The sequence below is a fragment of the Pelecanus crispus genome, chromosome 1, assembly GCF_030463565.1.
Source record: "Pelecanus crispus isolate bPelCri1 chromosome 1, bPelCri1.pri, whole genome shotgun sequence".
NCBI classification, from domain to species: domain Eukaryota; kingdom Metazoa; phylum Chordata; class Aves; order Pelecaniformes; family Pelecanidae; genus Pelecanus; species Pelecanus crispus.
The window spans coordinates 57437418-57450224 of NC_134643.1; the positions used below are offsets into that span (position 1 = coordinate 57437418).

Sequence of the window (12807 nt, forward strand, 5' to 3'; positions counted from 1 at the left end):
AGTATATGCACAAGTCAGCAACAACTTCTCAGTACTCCCAAATCTCCCCCTTCTCAACTGGCCCCAGGTACACACCAGAGGAAACTCAGGTGTACACATCACCAGCCCTGCACCAAGTCACACCCACCTGAATATTGCTGCAGCAGCCAGACCTTGAGCTCGATGAAACTATGAGCGAAGTGGCAGCTGTCCTCACGCAGGCAGCCATAACGCACCTCATGTCGGCACACATCAAACTGGAAGTGCTCCTGGAACTGGCGGATCTTGGAGTATTTCAGGGAGGTGGAACGCACGATATGGACCAGACACCTGCAGCCAGGCCAGAGAAATGTGAAGCACCAGAGGATCAAATCTGCACCCCATCCTCCTTACATGTGACTTTCAGACATTTGACTGGGCAGGCAAAAGACACAGAAAATCAACTCTGGAAGAGGCAAACTCCCACTGTGAAAACCAAACCCTTGCCTTCCCACCCTATCAACCCTAGCTAGGTATTTTCAATCTCCTCAGCCCATGGGTGATGCTCTGCTTAAGCTCAGAGATCAGACACATTTCAAAATATGCAGCAAAGAAACCAACTCCTCTGGCTCAGCAAGTCCCTAAGTCTCAGGTTGCCAGGAACCAGAAGGGTTGTATTACTGTGTACTTATACATGTTTCTTATATTTGTTTTCCTAAACATTCATTACCAGCCAGTCAGAGGCAGGATCCTGAGCTAGAAGACTTCGGTTTGACCTTTACGTAAAGGCCAAACTGAAAGGCAAATTAACTCAATGGAGAACTTAGGCTGACTCCAAAGGGCTTTGCTGATGCCTGAAATCCCTCAGCACCAGGAGCAAACATGCAGGGTGAAGCACACAGTGCTATTTATGCTTTGAGCTGCCCTATGATTGGAACACATGGGGAGGAAAGAAAGAAAGAGACCAGGGCCCTGGAGTTAAACTGGCTGGACTTGTGAGAGATTGTTCCCATCACCACAAAAAACATTCACTCACTTGTTGTCATGGAAACTGTGTTTGGCAGAAAGGTTGGAGCAGACAGATGGTGTGTCCTTGGTCCCTTTGCTGATAATCCGGGGTTTGCTGTCAAAGCAAATCTGAGAAGAGAAGAATTAGCATGCTGGGAAAATCTTAGAGAGCAGTGAACCAGAGCCACTTAACTTGGAAGGGGAAGAAGAACCAGAGCCAGCCTATTCTAATGTTCAAAGTTAGAAGAAGCCTGGTGAAAACTTTGTGGTAGGGCTTTAAAATAAAGCAAGCAAATTTTTGGAAAAGCTTCCAGACAATGTTTTTTGGCTTATTCTCAATGGTATTTTCCATTGTGGTTGGAAAGATTTTGGTCAGAGCCACATATTGTTCCCCAGTTAGCCAACAGAGCAAGAACAAGGAGGAAATGATGGGGAGAAATAAAAGAACAGCCAGTTCACAGCAAATAACATGTCCTTTTACATGTACCACTGCCAGTGTGGGGAACTCTCTGCTGCAGAGCATCAAGATGGTGTGAGCCAATCCTTGTGTGGCTCAGCACAGACATCAACTGGAAATTTGTTGCATTACGGGGTTCTGATTTCTAAAGTAGCTGGGGCTCAATTACAATTCAAAGCAACACCTCAAGACAGAGGAAGAGACAGGTGATTCCCTGAGGCTGTGTGCACCTGGTGCAGCTACAGGACTAAGGAGGAAAACTACCTCTCCTTTCTCCTACACAGCTGCATCCACTGCTCACTGCCCTTCTGGGAGCAGGGCACTGGCTGGGGCATATAGAATCACAGAATCACAGAATTGTTTAAGTTGGAAAAGACCTTTAAGATCACTGAGTCCAACCGTTAACCCAGCACTGCCAAGTCCACCACTAAACCATGTCCTAAGCACCGCATCTACACATTTTTTAAATACCTCCAGGGATGGTGACTCAACCACTTCCCTGGGCAGCCTGTTCCAATGCTTGACAACTCCTTCCATGAAGAAATTTTTCCTAATATCCAATCTAAACCTCCCCTGGCACAACTTGAGGCCATTTCCTCTTGTCCTATCCCTTGTTATGTGGGAGAAGAGACCGACAGCCACTTGGCTGCAACCTCCTTTCCGGTAGTTGTAGACAGTGGTAAGGTCTCTCCTGAGCCTCCTTTTCTTCAGGCTAAACAACCCCAGTTCTCTCAGCCGCTCCTCATAAGACTTGTGCTCTAGACCCTTCACCAGCTTCGCTGCCCTTCTCTGGACACGCTCCAGCACCTCAATGTCTTTCTTGTAGTGAGGGGCCCAAAACTGAACACAGTATTCAAGGTGCGGCCTCACCAGTGCCGAGTCCAGGGGGACGATCACTTCCCTAGTCCTGCTGGCCACACTACTCCTGATACAAGCCAGGATGCTGTTGGCTTTCTTGGCCACCTGGGCACACTGCCAGCTCATATTCAGCTGCCTGTCAACCAGCACCCCCAGGTCCTTTTCCATCAGGCAGCTTTCCAGCCACTCTTCCCCAAGCCTGTAGCACTGCACGGGGTGGTTGTGACCCAAAAGCAGGAGTCAGCACTTGGCCTTGTTGAACCTCATACAGTTGGCATCGGCCCATTGATCCAGCCTGTCCAGACCCTTCTGTAGAGCCTTCCTCCCCTCAAGCAGATCAACACTCCCACCCAATTTGGTGTCATCTCCAAACTTAGTGAGGGTGCACTCGATCACCTCATCCAGATCATTGATAAAGATATTAAACAGAACTGGCCCCAATACTGAGCCCAGGGGAACACCACTTATGACTGGCCGCCAACTGGATTTAACTCCATTCACCACAACTCTTTGGGCCTGGCCATCCAGCCAGTTTTTTACCCAGCAAAGAGTACACCCGTCCAAGCCATGAGCAGCCAGTTTCTCCAGGAGAATGCTGTGGGAAAAGGTGTCAAAGGCTTTACTAAAGTCTAGGTAGACAACATCCACAGCCTTTCCCTCATCCACTAAGTGGGTCACCTCGCCACAGAAGGAGATCAGGTTGGTCAAGCAGGACCTGCTTTTCATAAACCCATGCTGACTGGGCCTGATCACCTGGTTGTCCTGTACATCCCATGTGATGGCACACAAGATGATCTGCTCCATGACCTTCGCTGGCACGGAGGTCAGACTGACAGGCCTGTAGTTCCCTGGACCCTCATTCCAGCCCTTCTTGTAGATGGGCATCACATTTGCTAACCTCCAGTCAACTGGGACCTCCCCGGTTAGCCAGGACTGCTAAGAAATGATGGAAAGTGGCTCGGTGAGCGCTTCTGCCAGCTCCCTCAGTACCCTTGGGTGGATCCCATCCGGCCCCATAGATTTGTCTGCATCTAAGTGGTGTAGCAGGTTGGTAACCATTTCCCCTTGGATTATGGGGCCTTCATTCTGTTCCCTATCCCTGTCTTCCAGCTCAGGGGGCAGGGTACCCAGAGAACAACCAGTCAGACTGAGGCAAAGAAGGTGTTAAGTACCTCAGCCTTATCCTTTGTCACTATGTTTCTCCCCACATCCAGTAAAGGATGGAGATTCTCCTTAGCCCTCCTTTTGTTGCTAATGTATTTATAGAAACATTTTTTATTGTCTTTTATGGCAGTAACCAGATTAAGTTCTAGTTGGGCTCTGGCCCTTCTCATTTTCTCCATGCATAACCTTGTGACATCCTTGTAGTCCTCCTGAGTTGCCTGCCACTTCTTCCGAAGATCATAAACTCTCCTTTTTTTCCTGAGTTCCAGCCAAAACTCCCTGTTCAGCCAGGCCACTCTTCTTTCCTGCAGGCTTGTCTTTCCGCACATGGGGACAGTCTGCTCCTGCACCTTTAAGATTCCCTTCTTGAAGAATGTCCAGCCTTCCTGCACTCCTTTGCCCTTCAGGACTGCCTCCCAAGAGACTCTGTCAACCAGGCTCCCAAAAACAGGCCAAAGTCTGCCCTCTGGAAGTCCAAGGTGGCAGGTCTGCTGACCTCCCTCCTTACTTCCCCAAGAATCGAAAACTCTGTAATTTCATGATCACTATGCCTAAGATGGCCTCCAACCATCACATCACCCACAAGTCCTTCTCTGTTCACAAACAATAGGCCCAGAGGGTGCCTTCCCTAGTTGGCTCACTCACCGGCTGTGTCAGGAAGTTATCTTCCACAAACTCCAGGAACCTCCTAGACTGTTTCCTCTCCACTGAATTGTATTTCCAGCAGACATCTGGTAAGTTGAAGTCCCCCATGAGAACAAGGGATAACAACTGTGAGACTTCTCCCAGCCACTTATAGAGTATTTCATCTGCCTCTTCATCCTGGTTGGGTGGTCTATAACAGATTTCCACCATGATATCTGCCTTATTGGCCTTCCCCTTAATTCTTACCCATAAACACTCAACCCTGTCATCACCATCATTAAGCTCTTGACAGTCAAAACACTCCCTAACATACAGGGCTACCCCACTGCCTCTCCTTCCTTGCCTATCTCTTCTGAAGAGTTTATAGCCATCCATTGCAGCACCAGTTGTGTGAGTCATCCCATGTTTCTGTGATGGTAACTATGAACATATCAGTGGTCCAGATACATACTGAGGAGACAATGAAGGGTGCCTGCTCCCTCCCGCCAGCTCCGTACCTCACAGAGGAAGGTGAAGATGCCCTGATGTTCCTTGAGGAGCTTGGCAATGGTGAGGCTGCTCTGCTTGATCCCACCTAGTGGGTCAAAGAGGAGGTCACGGTTGAGGGTCCCCTTCCTCTCCTCCGTCCACACGTCGATCTCTTCCTGGTGGTACGCGAAGGTGCAGTTATCCCCGTACTTACAGTCCTGCTTGTTAAGCATATCTACAAAGCAACAAACAGCACACACCACCACACAGGGAGGGCGGCCAAGTCAGAAACTAAACTCTCTCTTGTCTCCTCCCACTGCCCACACCTCACAAGGAGCTGAAAGCAAGAAAACACAGGGTTAAAGAAAAAAGAAAAGACATCTCCCCCCAAGTCTGTCTATACCAAGACATTCAGGAAAGTTAATGCAAGCTACTGAATGGTGACAATGTCAAGTAATGCCATCTGTTGTGGAAAGCGTCTCAAAATGGAGGCCTGCTTTAATTCAGTGACTGGTCAGGGACAGATCACAATTTAACCAACACCTTTTAAAGCTAATCCAGATTAAGTTCTCCTAGCAGCCCACCACTAAGGAGCACTGTATATCTTGGCTCCTGCAATCTCCCCACCTCATTAGGTACTTTGTAATGACACCGCCTCAGTGCCCAATCTGGTCACATTGCCTGCATGTACAGAGGGATGGCCTGGAGCAAAGGAACAGGCAGAGAGAGCTTTTCCCCTAGGCAGAACCACAGCCCTACCATGTGGCTGCTGGGTGGAGTGGCACTAATGCAGGCACGTCTACAGGAGGCAGGTTCTCAGCAAAGCGTGTGTCAACAGGGCAGTTCTGAGCAGTTGGCTGTGCACAGCACCCTTTGCAACTCTTCTGCTCCACCACTTTAAAAGCTGCCTGCTCTCCACAGCATGGGAGCTCATTGCCTTTCATTGTACTGAGCCTCCTGGTCCATGGGCTACTGATGGGACAGGAAGACCCCAAAACCAGCAGGTGATACCAACTGGAAGTCCCCTCCCAACCTCCCCTGGCATGCACTGTACAGCCCCTTCCCAGCCACTGACACCCCTACCCCCTCCAGATCACCTTTGCACAGGTAATAGGATCCTACAAAGTTGGTTTTGGTTGGGCGAGGACGGATCCTCTTCCAGGTCTTGTCTTCCGAGTTCTTCAGCCTGCCCAGCAGGATGTCCCGCTTGCACTTGTGCTCCAAGCCTTCCCGATAGGTGTAATCGCCAGCCTTGGGCCCTGCAGGAGAGAATAGCCCATCAGCCCAGGGAAAGGCAAACCCTAACCCAGGCCAGCGCTCTGAGTGGCAGAGCAAACGCATCACCTGTTTTGGGGTAGCAGATATGACAGGCTTGTTTGAAGATGTGAGTAGATGCCAGGGGGTTCTTCACCAGCAGGGCTGTGTTGGGCATTACTGGTTCCGGCTGGGACAGCAGGTGCTCGGTGACCTTGGGCACAGCTGGGTGACTCACTCCACCAAGGCTGACCTGAGTGAAAACACACGTACCTCTCTTCTCAGCTCTGCAACCACATGGGTAAGAAACCTCTCTAATCCCTTGACCCATTCCAGTCTCTCAAAAACCTTCCTCGTTTCCTCTCTCATCGAAATGTTCACAACTGAAACTACATTTCCAAAAGAGCTGCATGCAACCTTTTCAAAGATAATAAACAGCATGGTATGTTCACTTCAAAGACGGGCCTCTTTCTGTTTTGGTAAGGGACCTCAGTTTTCTATCATGAGCCACAGAACAAAATGCCCCCATCACTCCTTCCCATTCCTTCCACCATAACCAACTCTGCATTTGAAGACTCTCAAGTCAACCCTATCTCAGCCTGGGAAAAAAACAAACCACTTATCTGTGAGTCTTCAGGGAGCAAATTAATCTGAGGACAGAGACTTGGCTCCACATTGAAGTAACAGGGATAGCAGGACACCAAGAACTTAAGAATAGGTCTTGTTACAAGCTTGCTAACCATAGATAATCCTTCCCTTTTCCTCCAAGACTGGGACAGGGGCAGGACAGTGTATCTGGAAAAGCTTCCTGACAGGGGCAGAGAGGAGCAAAGAACCTCACTAGTTTTAAAACAAAGCTGGTTTACTCCGCCCCATCCTTCAGTGTTATGTGGCTGCCAGATATAGCAGGACACTGGCCTCCATGATCCCCTGTTGAGCCTACAGCCTAGGTCACACCATGTTTACCTTGGCAATATGCTGAGTTGCAGATAAAAATGAAGATGGAACAAACGTCTTCCTGCTGACTCTGGGGAAACCTTTACCTGCCTTGCCACAACATGGGAGGCAACACTCACTGGGGCAGATTAAGAAGAGGGGCCCAAATTACCTACATCACCCAAGTCACTACTACCTTGGCTCCAGAGCACCTTGGGACATCAGCACAGGGGAGCGGCTCACTCACCACGGGGGATGGTTTTTGGCTGCCAGGTGGGTGTCGCAGTTCCTGAGGGCTAGTTTCTTCTGGGCAAAAGAAGGGGAAAAAAGCCCCACAAAACAAAAACAATCATTTCACTTTCAGAGGCAGCTCTGCCCACAAAAAGACAAACAAATGCTTATTAAATCAATTTGCTTTATTTATTTCATAACATTTTAGTACTTGTTCCCCAAACCACCTCTCTAAGTCTTGGAAAAACTCCAGGAAAGGCCTTCTTGTTCCCCAAACTCTACTAAACCCAACTCTATGTTGCTGAGCACTGGCACTCCCAAGGTGGCAACTCCAAGGTAGCCCAATGCTGAGGTGAATCTGAGTGCTGAAGTGCTGACTGGGCAATCCCTGCTCTTCTCAAAATACTCTTGCTGCAATACTGGGGACAAGTTAGCCATGAAGAAGCCTGCCTTCCCTCCTGGGACAGGAGGGGACCTACTCTTTGCTCACCATCCTCCACAGCTTTGCTCCTTGTGACATGATAGTGCAGTACGCCATTCAACAGAACGCTCACTGCCCTGAATCCAGAGATGGCAGAGATCCACCTTGGCCTCTATCATTCTGCCCAGCCCAACAAGGTCCTATATGATCTAAAACAGTCACCAGGATTTTGCAGATTTGGTCCAAAAATGTCAAAGAGTCATTGGGAAGGGTGGAGGAATCATGTTGTAGCCTAGCAAATTCTGCCAAGGGAGGTGTCCTGGATATCAAGCCAGGTCTAAATCTCATCGCTCATGATTATATTCCTTTGTGTTCCTTTCTCCTCCAAGATTTCACACCTTGCACATACTGGTTATCTGGGATTATACACACCTACACCCTCTCTCATTACTCCTGAGCTAGACATATTCAGCTGCTCTGTCCAAGACGTTCTACATTTGTACTCCCATTCTGCAGCACCGGCAGACAGAGCTATATGACAGATGTCCTCAGCACTGAAGGAAATAATTTTGGCATGCATTCACAGGGAAAGCAGCACGAAACCCCATCAGCCCTGAACCTACCAATGGCAAAGGAATCCAAGGCATCCAGTGACCCTCTGCTTGTCCCAAAGGAGTCCAGGGCATCAAGCCGTGAGTCTGTGTAGGGGAGCAGATCCAGGGAATCCAGCGAATCTAAGGTGGAGCCGCCACTTCCACCCGGTGGGGCCTCAAAGGCATCCAGGACAGAGGAGGAGGAGAGCTGCTTGGTGGGATCCATGACCAGGCCAAAGGAGGCAGGTGGCAGCGGGGTGGAGACAGGGATGCTGGCTGTCACGACTGGGGGCAGCAGTGGAGTTCCCCCCGGAAACACAGGGATCAGCTGGGGCATCTCCGTTGGCAGGTTGGTGGGAATGGTGCCCTGGACCAGAGACTTTGGGGAATTGGGAAGAGGGAGGATAAACAGCACATTAGGAACGAGGAGCTGAGAATGAGTGAACACAGAGAGCAACAGGCTCCCACTCAAGTGCGTGCTGTATTATCTGAAGCAAAAGGATACCCGGCAGCTCCACCGCCTGCAGACTTCCCACAGACCTTCCAATCTATCTACACTGCACACAGTCTAGACCAAGGTCCCTGAGGAGGTGTTGGGCTACCCGAGATCATCGGTCTGCAAGGCAGAGCCCTGTGCTGGGCACTTAAACCAGCTCAGGTCAAGAAACAGTGCAGCTGAGTACACACAGTGCCGAGGTCAGAGTAATGACCATTACTCGTGGCACCTCTCATCAGAGCTTTTTGGCTCAAGAGGCTTCCTGCATGAATATGATTATATTGCTTCCAGACCCAAGTTGGCTCACATAACATCAGCAATGCTGGCAACTAAAATCCAACATAAGTGTGAATACAGATTGTCTCTACAGCTCCCAGACCTGTTCAAAGAGCTTAGGCTGAATGCAGCCTGCACAAAATGCAAGGAGATTAGAGCATGCCCACTGTATAAAACACATCCATCACTCCTGCTTCAGCACACTCATTTCTACCCTCAGGCCTGCTTCAACTCCACTGATACCAGAGGCCCGGGGTAGGCGATGGCAGAGGAAGGCTATCTTGGGTACCTTTTGAGGGACAGCTCCATGAAGTTGCACACAGCAAAGCAGGCTTGGAGGTGGACTCTTTAGATACTCACAAGCCGGTTGCAGAAATAAAGGAAGGAATGAATGAATTTTGCCAGAGGAAGAGCTAGGAGGAAAGAGTGACAGAAAGACAGGGAGGCAGCATGCACACCCACATGTTCCAAGGACCTATTTGGAACAAGAAGCAGGGGACCCATGCAGTGCCCAGTCTTACTAGAGGGTATGGTGACCCTTCGGCGAGGGAGTCCAGGAGGGAGTCCAGTTCTTCCCCAATGATGTCCCCATCTGTGAAGTCCTCCACATTCTCAGGCACTGGCAGGGACACACAGTCTGGAGACGGGAGCAAGCTGGCAGCAGGGAGCGAGGTAGGCAAGCCCTTTGCATCTGAGTCAGAGGGCAAAGGGGCCAGCCCATCGCTCACAGGGATGGAGGTGGCCACAGGAGCTGGGAGGCACTGCAGGTCCATAGAGCAGTCTGTGATGAGGGAGAAACAGAGCCAGTCACCCAGGAGAGCCTCTTGCAGGGGACAAGCAAAGCACAGCCTGGCAAAACCAATATTGTACAACTCCATCAAATCACAAAAAACAAGTATGCCAATTTTCCGAGAGGAGGGGCTCTGGTCTGAAGAATTCTTGCCCTTTCATTTTTCTTCCCAGTTCCCAATAGCTCCCCAATAGCTCAAATAAGCTCTAAGGGCCAGTGCCCAGACTGATTGTCAGAATTTGGCAAGCACGTACAGTAACCAGGAACAACACAAAACCTGTGACTGAGCAGTTACTGAATTCACTGTGGCCAGGACTAAAGGCCAGGGGCACATCATCCAATTTCTCTATAACCCACCACCTGGTGTTTTCTTTAATGTTCCTCACTAATGCATTTGGCAGAGATCACTGCCTTCTCTGCTCCTTGGACCTTCGATAGCCCAGCCGAAAGCTTGCTTACTTCCACACCCTCTCTAAAGTCTCAGGCATCCTAAATGGCAGAAGATAAAAAACACAAGGTCCTGCTGGGAAGACAGTCAGAAATTGGGTGCTCACACCAGGTTGTGCTAACAATGTGTCCCCCCAAAATCCCATCAGACTCTCTCAGCTGTCTTTACCCAAGTAAATTCCCTGCTCTTGAGTACTTCCTGATGTCCGCAGGTGGGAGGCTGCTGCCCACACTCCTTCTCAACACCTCAGCAGCAAACAACCCCTTGAGAACTTGTGGAGCCAGGGTTGGGGCAGGAGAGAGGCAGTGATATTTCCTAAGGCCTCCTTGCCTCTTCCTTGCCTTCAGTACATTACTGAAACGGTAAGATGTTCCCATCATGCAATATAGACCTCTGTTAGGTGAAGTTAAGATTACAAGCACATATTCTTCACAGAAGAACATTTTATTCTCAAAAAATTAAAGGTTAAAAAAAAAAAGTTCAAATGTTAGAAATTTGGAAAATGCAGCGTTACATTTGCAGTTCTCAAACCAAGCACCCAAACTACCTTAATTCTGCCCCTGTGTAGATGTCCTGGAATAAAAGAAAAGAAATAAGACAAAGATGCTACCTTCTCCATCCACACAGCAGCGGCTACACTGTAGCTACAATGGTCTACAGCTATAAGCAAGGCAAAGTTTGGAAGGAGAGACAATAGCTCTTATTGAAAAGACTGATAAGAACGGGAAAGAAACTAGGCAAGCTTCTGAGACACGAATCTTGATCCAGCAAGAAATGCTGCATCCTGTCTGTACAAGCTCTGCTCACTCAGCCCCCACGAGAATTCAGCCACCCTTTCTAACTGGGACTGGGCGAGTGAGCCATGTTGCTATCCTCTACACCACACGTTCACTGACCGAGGACTGTCCTGGTGCCCTTCTTAGACAACTCATCAAATCAGCAACTCCTGCAAACCCCCAAGTCCTGAACAAAACAGCAGAGAAGACACACACATGCAGGCCCCCTTATCTCTAACCCCACTAGGAGCACACCACCACCCCCTGCAACCTTTCCTCTGGCATTTGTTGCGAGTGGTCCATGTGGATGGACCACAGCCAAGGTCACTGTGCAAGGCCCTGGAGGCCAAGCTGTGACAAAAGGCAGGGAAAGCAGGGGGAAGCGGCAAGGGACAGACACAGGTCCCTCTCCACAGCCTCATGTATGTGATCGAAGGAAAACACATGTTGTATCTTATGGGATCCAACACAGGTTTTCAGTGCTGCAGCTGGACACATTCCCCACAGGCAGTGGCTCAAAGGAAGGCTGTAAATGTCCTCAGTTTTGCAGCTCCAACCCCATGCCCCCTTTGCGATGACTTCTCTCAGCTCGTCTCCCTTTGGCGTGGGCCCCCAAGCCGCACTCGGAAGCCAGCCATCCAGCTTCCCTCAGTGCTGGCCTCATCGCAGGTAGCCTGGCCAGATTTCCTTCAGTACAAAGGGACAACTTGTGCCTTCCCATTTTTCAGATGTTTAAACCTGGAATATGGCCAAGATCCCTCCAGGGGCCAAGAAGTAGTTCAGGACATGCTGGAAGGGCCAGGGACACAGGCAGGGGGGAGCAAAAGGGTTCACAGTGACAGAGCCCTAAAGGATCCAGAAGTTCAGACCTTCTCTGAGGAATGAACGAGGCCCTCTGGTTTCCACTCAGACTGGGAAGCAGAGGAAAGAGGCCCTCACACACCCTAAGACGCCCAAAACCCTCAAAAGCTGAACACATGACCAAAAGGCAGAGAATGATATGGGACCCTCCACAGGTCAGTGCATGTGAAGGGTGAGGAGAAGAGTAGGGACCAACAGGTTCCACTACTTGCAAGGGGCAGAGGGGAGATGTCTGCTCCCCTCTCCCTGACCACTCAAACCCTGTCATTCCTTCAGTCACTTCCTCCCAACCCCCTCTGTCCAGACTTTTCTCATATCCCTCCTTTCCCTGCTTTCCTCAGGACACCCCATCTGCTAACCTCACTCATACCCACCTCTCATGTACTCTCCCTTCCAGAAAGCTCATGCACCTCCTGCATTCACCTAATGTTTGCTCCATCTTAAAAAAATAAAACAGCCTTCTTTGATGAGCAGATCACAAGCCCTCACCTGCCTCCCTCTGATTTCTGCCACCACCATGACCCTAAGCCCCACGTATTATTATTATAAGCTCAATGAGGGTCTCATCCATCTGCTCCCCAAAATGGAGTCTCTCATACCATGCCCCCCCATCTGGTAGCTTCTCTGGCCATAAACCTGCCTGTCCCAGAGGGGCAAGTACAGTGCTTTTAAAAGCCCTGTTTCCAGCTTCCCAAAACAGCAGCGGTTCCCTAGTGCATTAGCAGGCCAAAGGCCATGCTGAACCAGATCTGAGCCATGATCTGTGCAGGGCTGAGTTAATCAGATGACTTCAAGCAAAGCATGGGGGAAGGAGCTTCAGGAGTCTGCATTTTAAAAATGAAACAAAACAAAACAACAACAACAAAAACTTGCTAAAAAAGCTTTGAATCTGACACTCTTGAGGTACCCAGCACCCAGAGCCCTCCTGGTGGCACACCACTCTCAGGGCAATAGGATAACATGTGATTTCAGTGCTTTTGAAAAGACTTCCCGGCAGTAAAGGTTCTCTCTGCCTGAACTGCAGCAAAGGCGGCATGCTGTTTTTACACTGAACCTTGATTAGATAAAGAGCTTACTGAATGCAGTCACTCTTCATTCTGCAGTAGGAGTCCAGCTGATTTTAGCACAGCAGGATAATGTGAAAAACTCTCCTTAATTCACAGAACT

At 49.6% G+C, this 12807-nt stretch overlaps 1 protein-coding gene across 9 annotated transcripts in view; it reads right to left on the reverse strand.

The window, feature by feature from the left end:
• The window catches only part of ZC3H7B (zinc finger CCCH-type containing 7B), a 49601-nt gene that overhangs the window by 19263 nt on the left and 17531 nt on the right, over positions 1-12807 (reverse strand). For 6 of the 9 annotated variants that reach the window (XM_075709632.1, XM_075709645.1, XM_075709611.1 and 3 more), the window contains exons 9-16: positions 9287-9546; positions 8024-8372; positions 6945-7054; positions 5903-6065; positions 5656-5817; positions 4588-4793; positions 995-1095; positions 128-309 (exon numbers count right to left, since the gene is read on the reverse strand). In XM_075709632.1, the coding sequence (XP_075565747.1) occupies positions 128-309; positions 995-1095; positions 4588-4793; positions 5656-5817; positions 5903-6065; positions 6945-7054; positions 8024-8372; positions 9287-9546 (1533 nt within the window). The remainder of the gene's footprint in view (positions 1-127; positions 310-994; positions 1096-4587; positions 4794-5655; positions 5818-5902; positions 6066-6944; positions 7055-8023; positions 8373-9286; positions 9547-12807) is intronic. The other 3 variants (XM_075709656.1, XM_075709651.1, XM_075709621.1) reach the window with 2 other exon arrangements.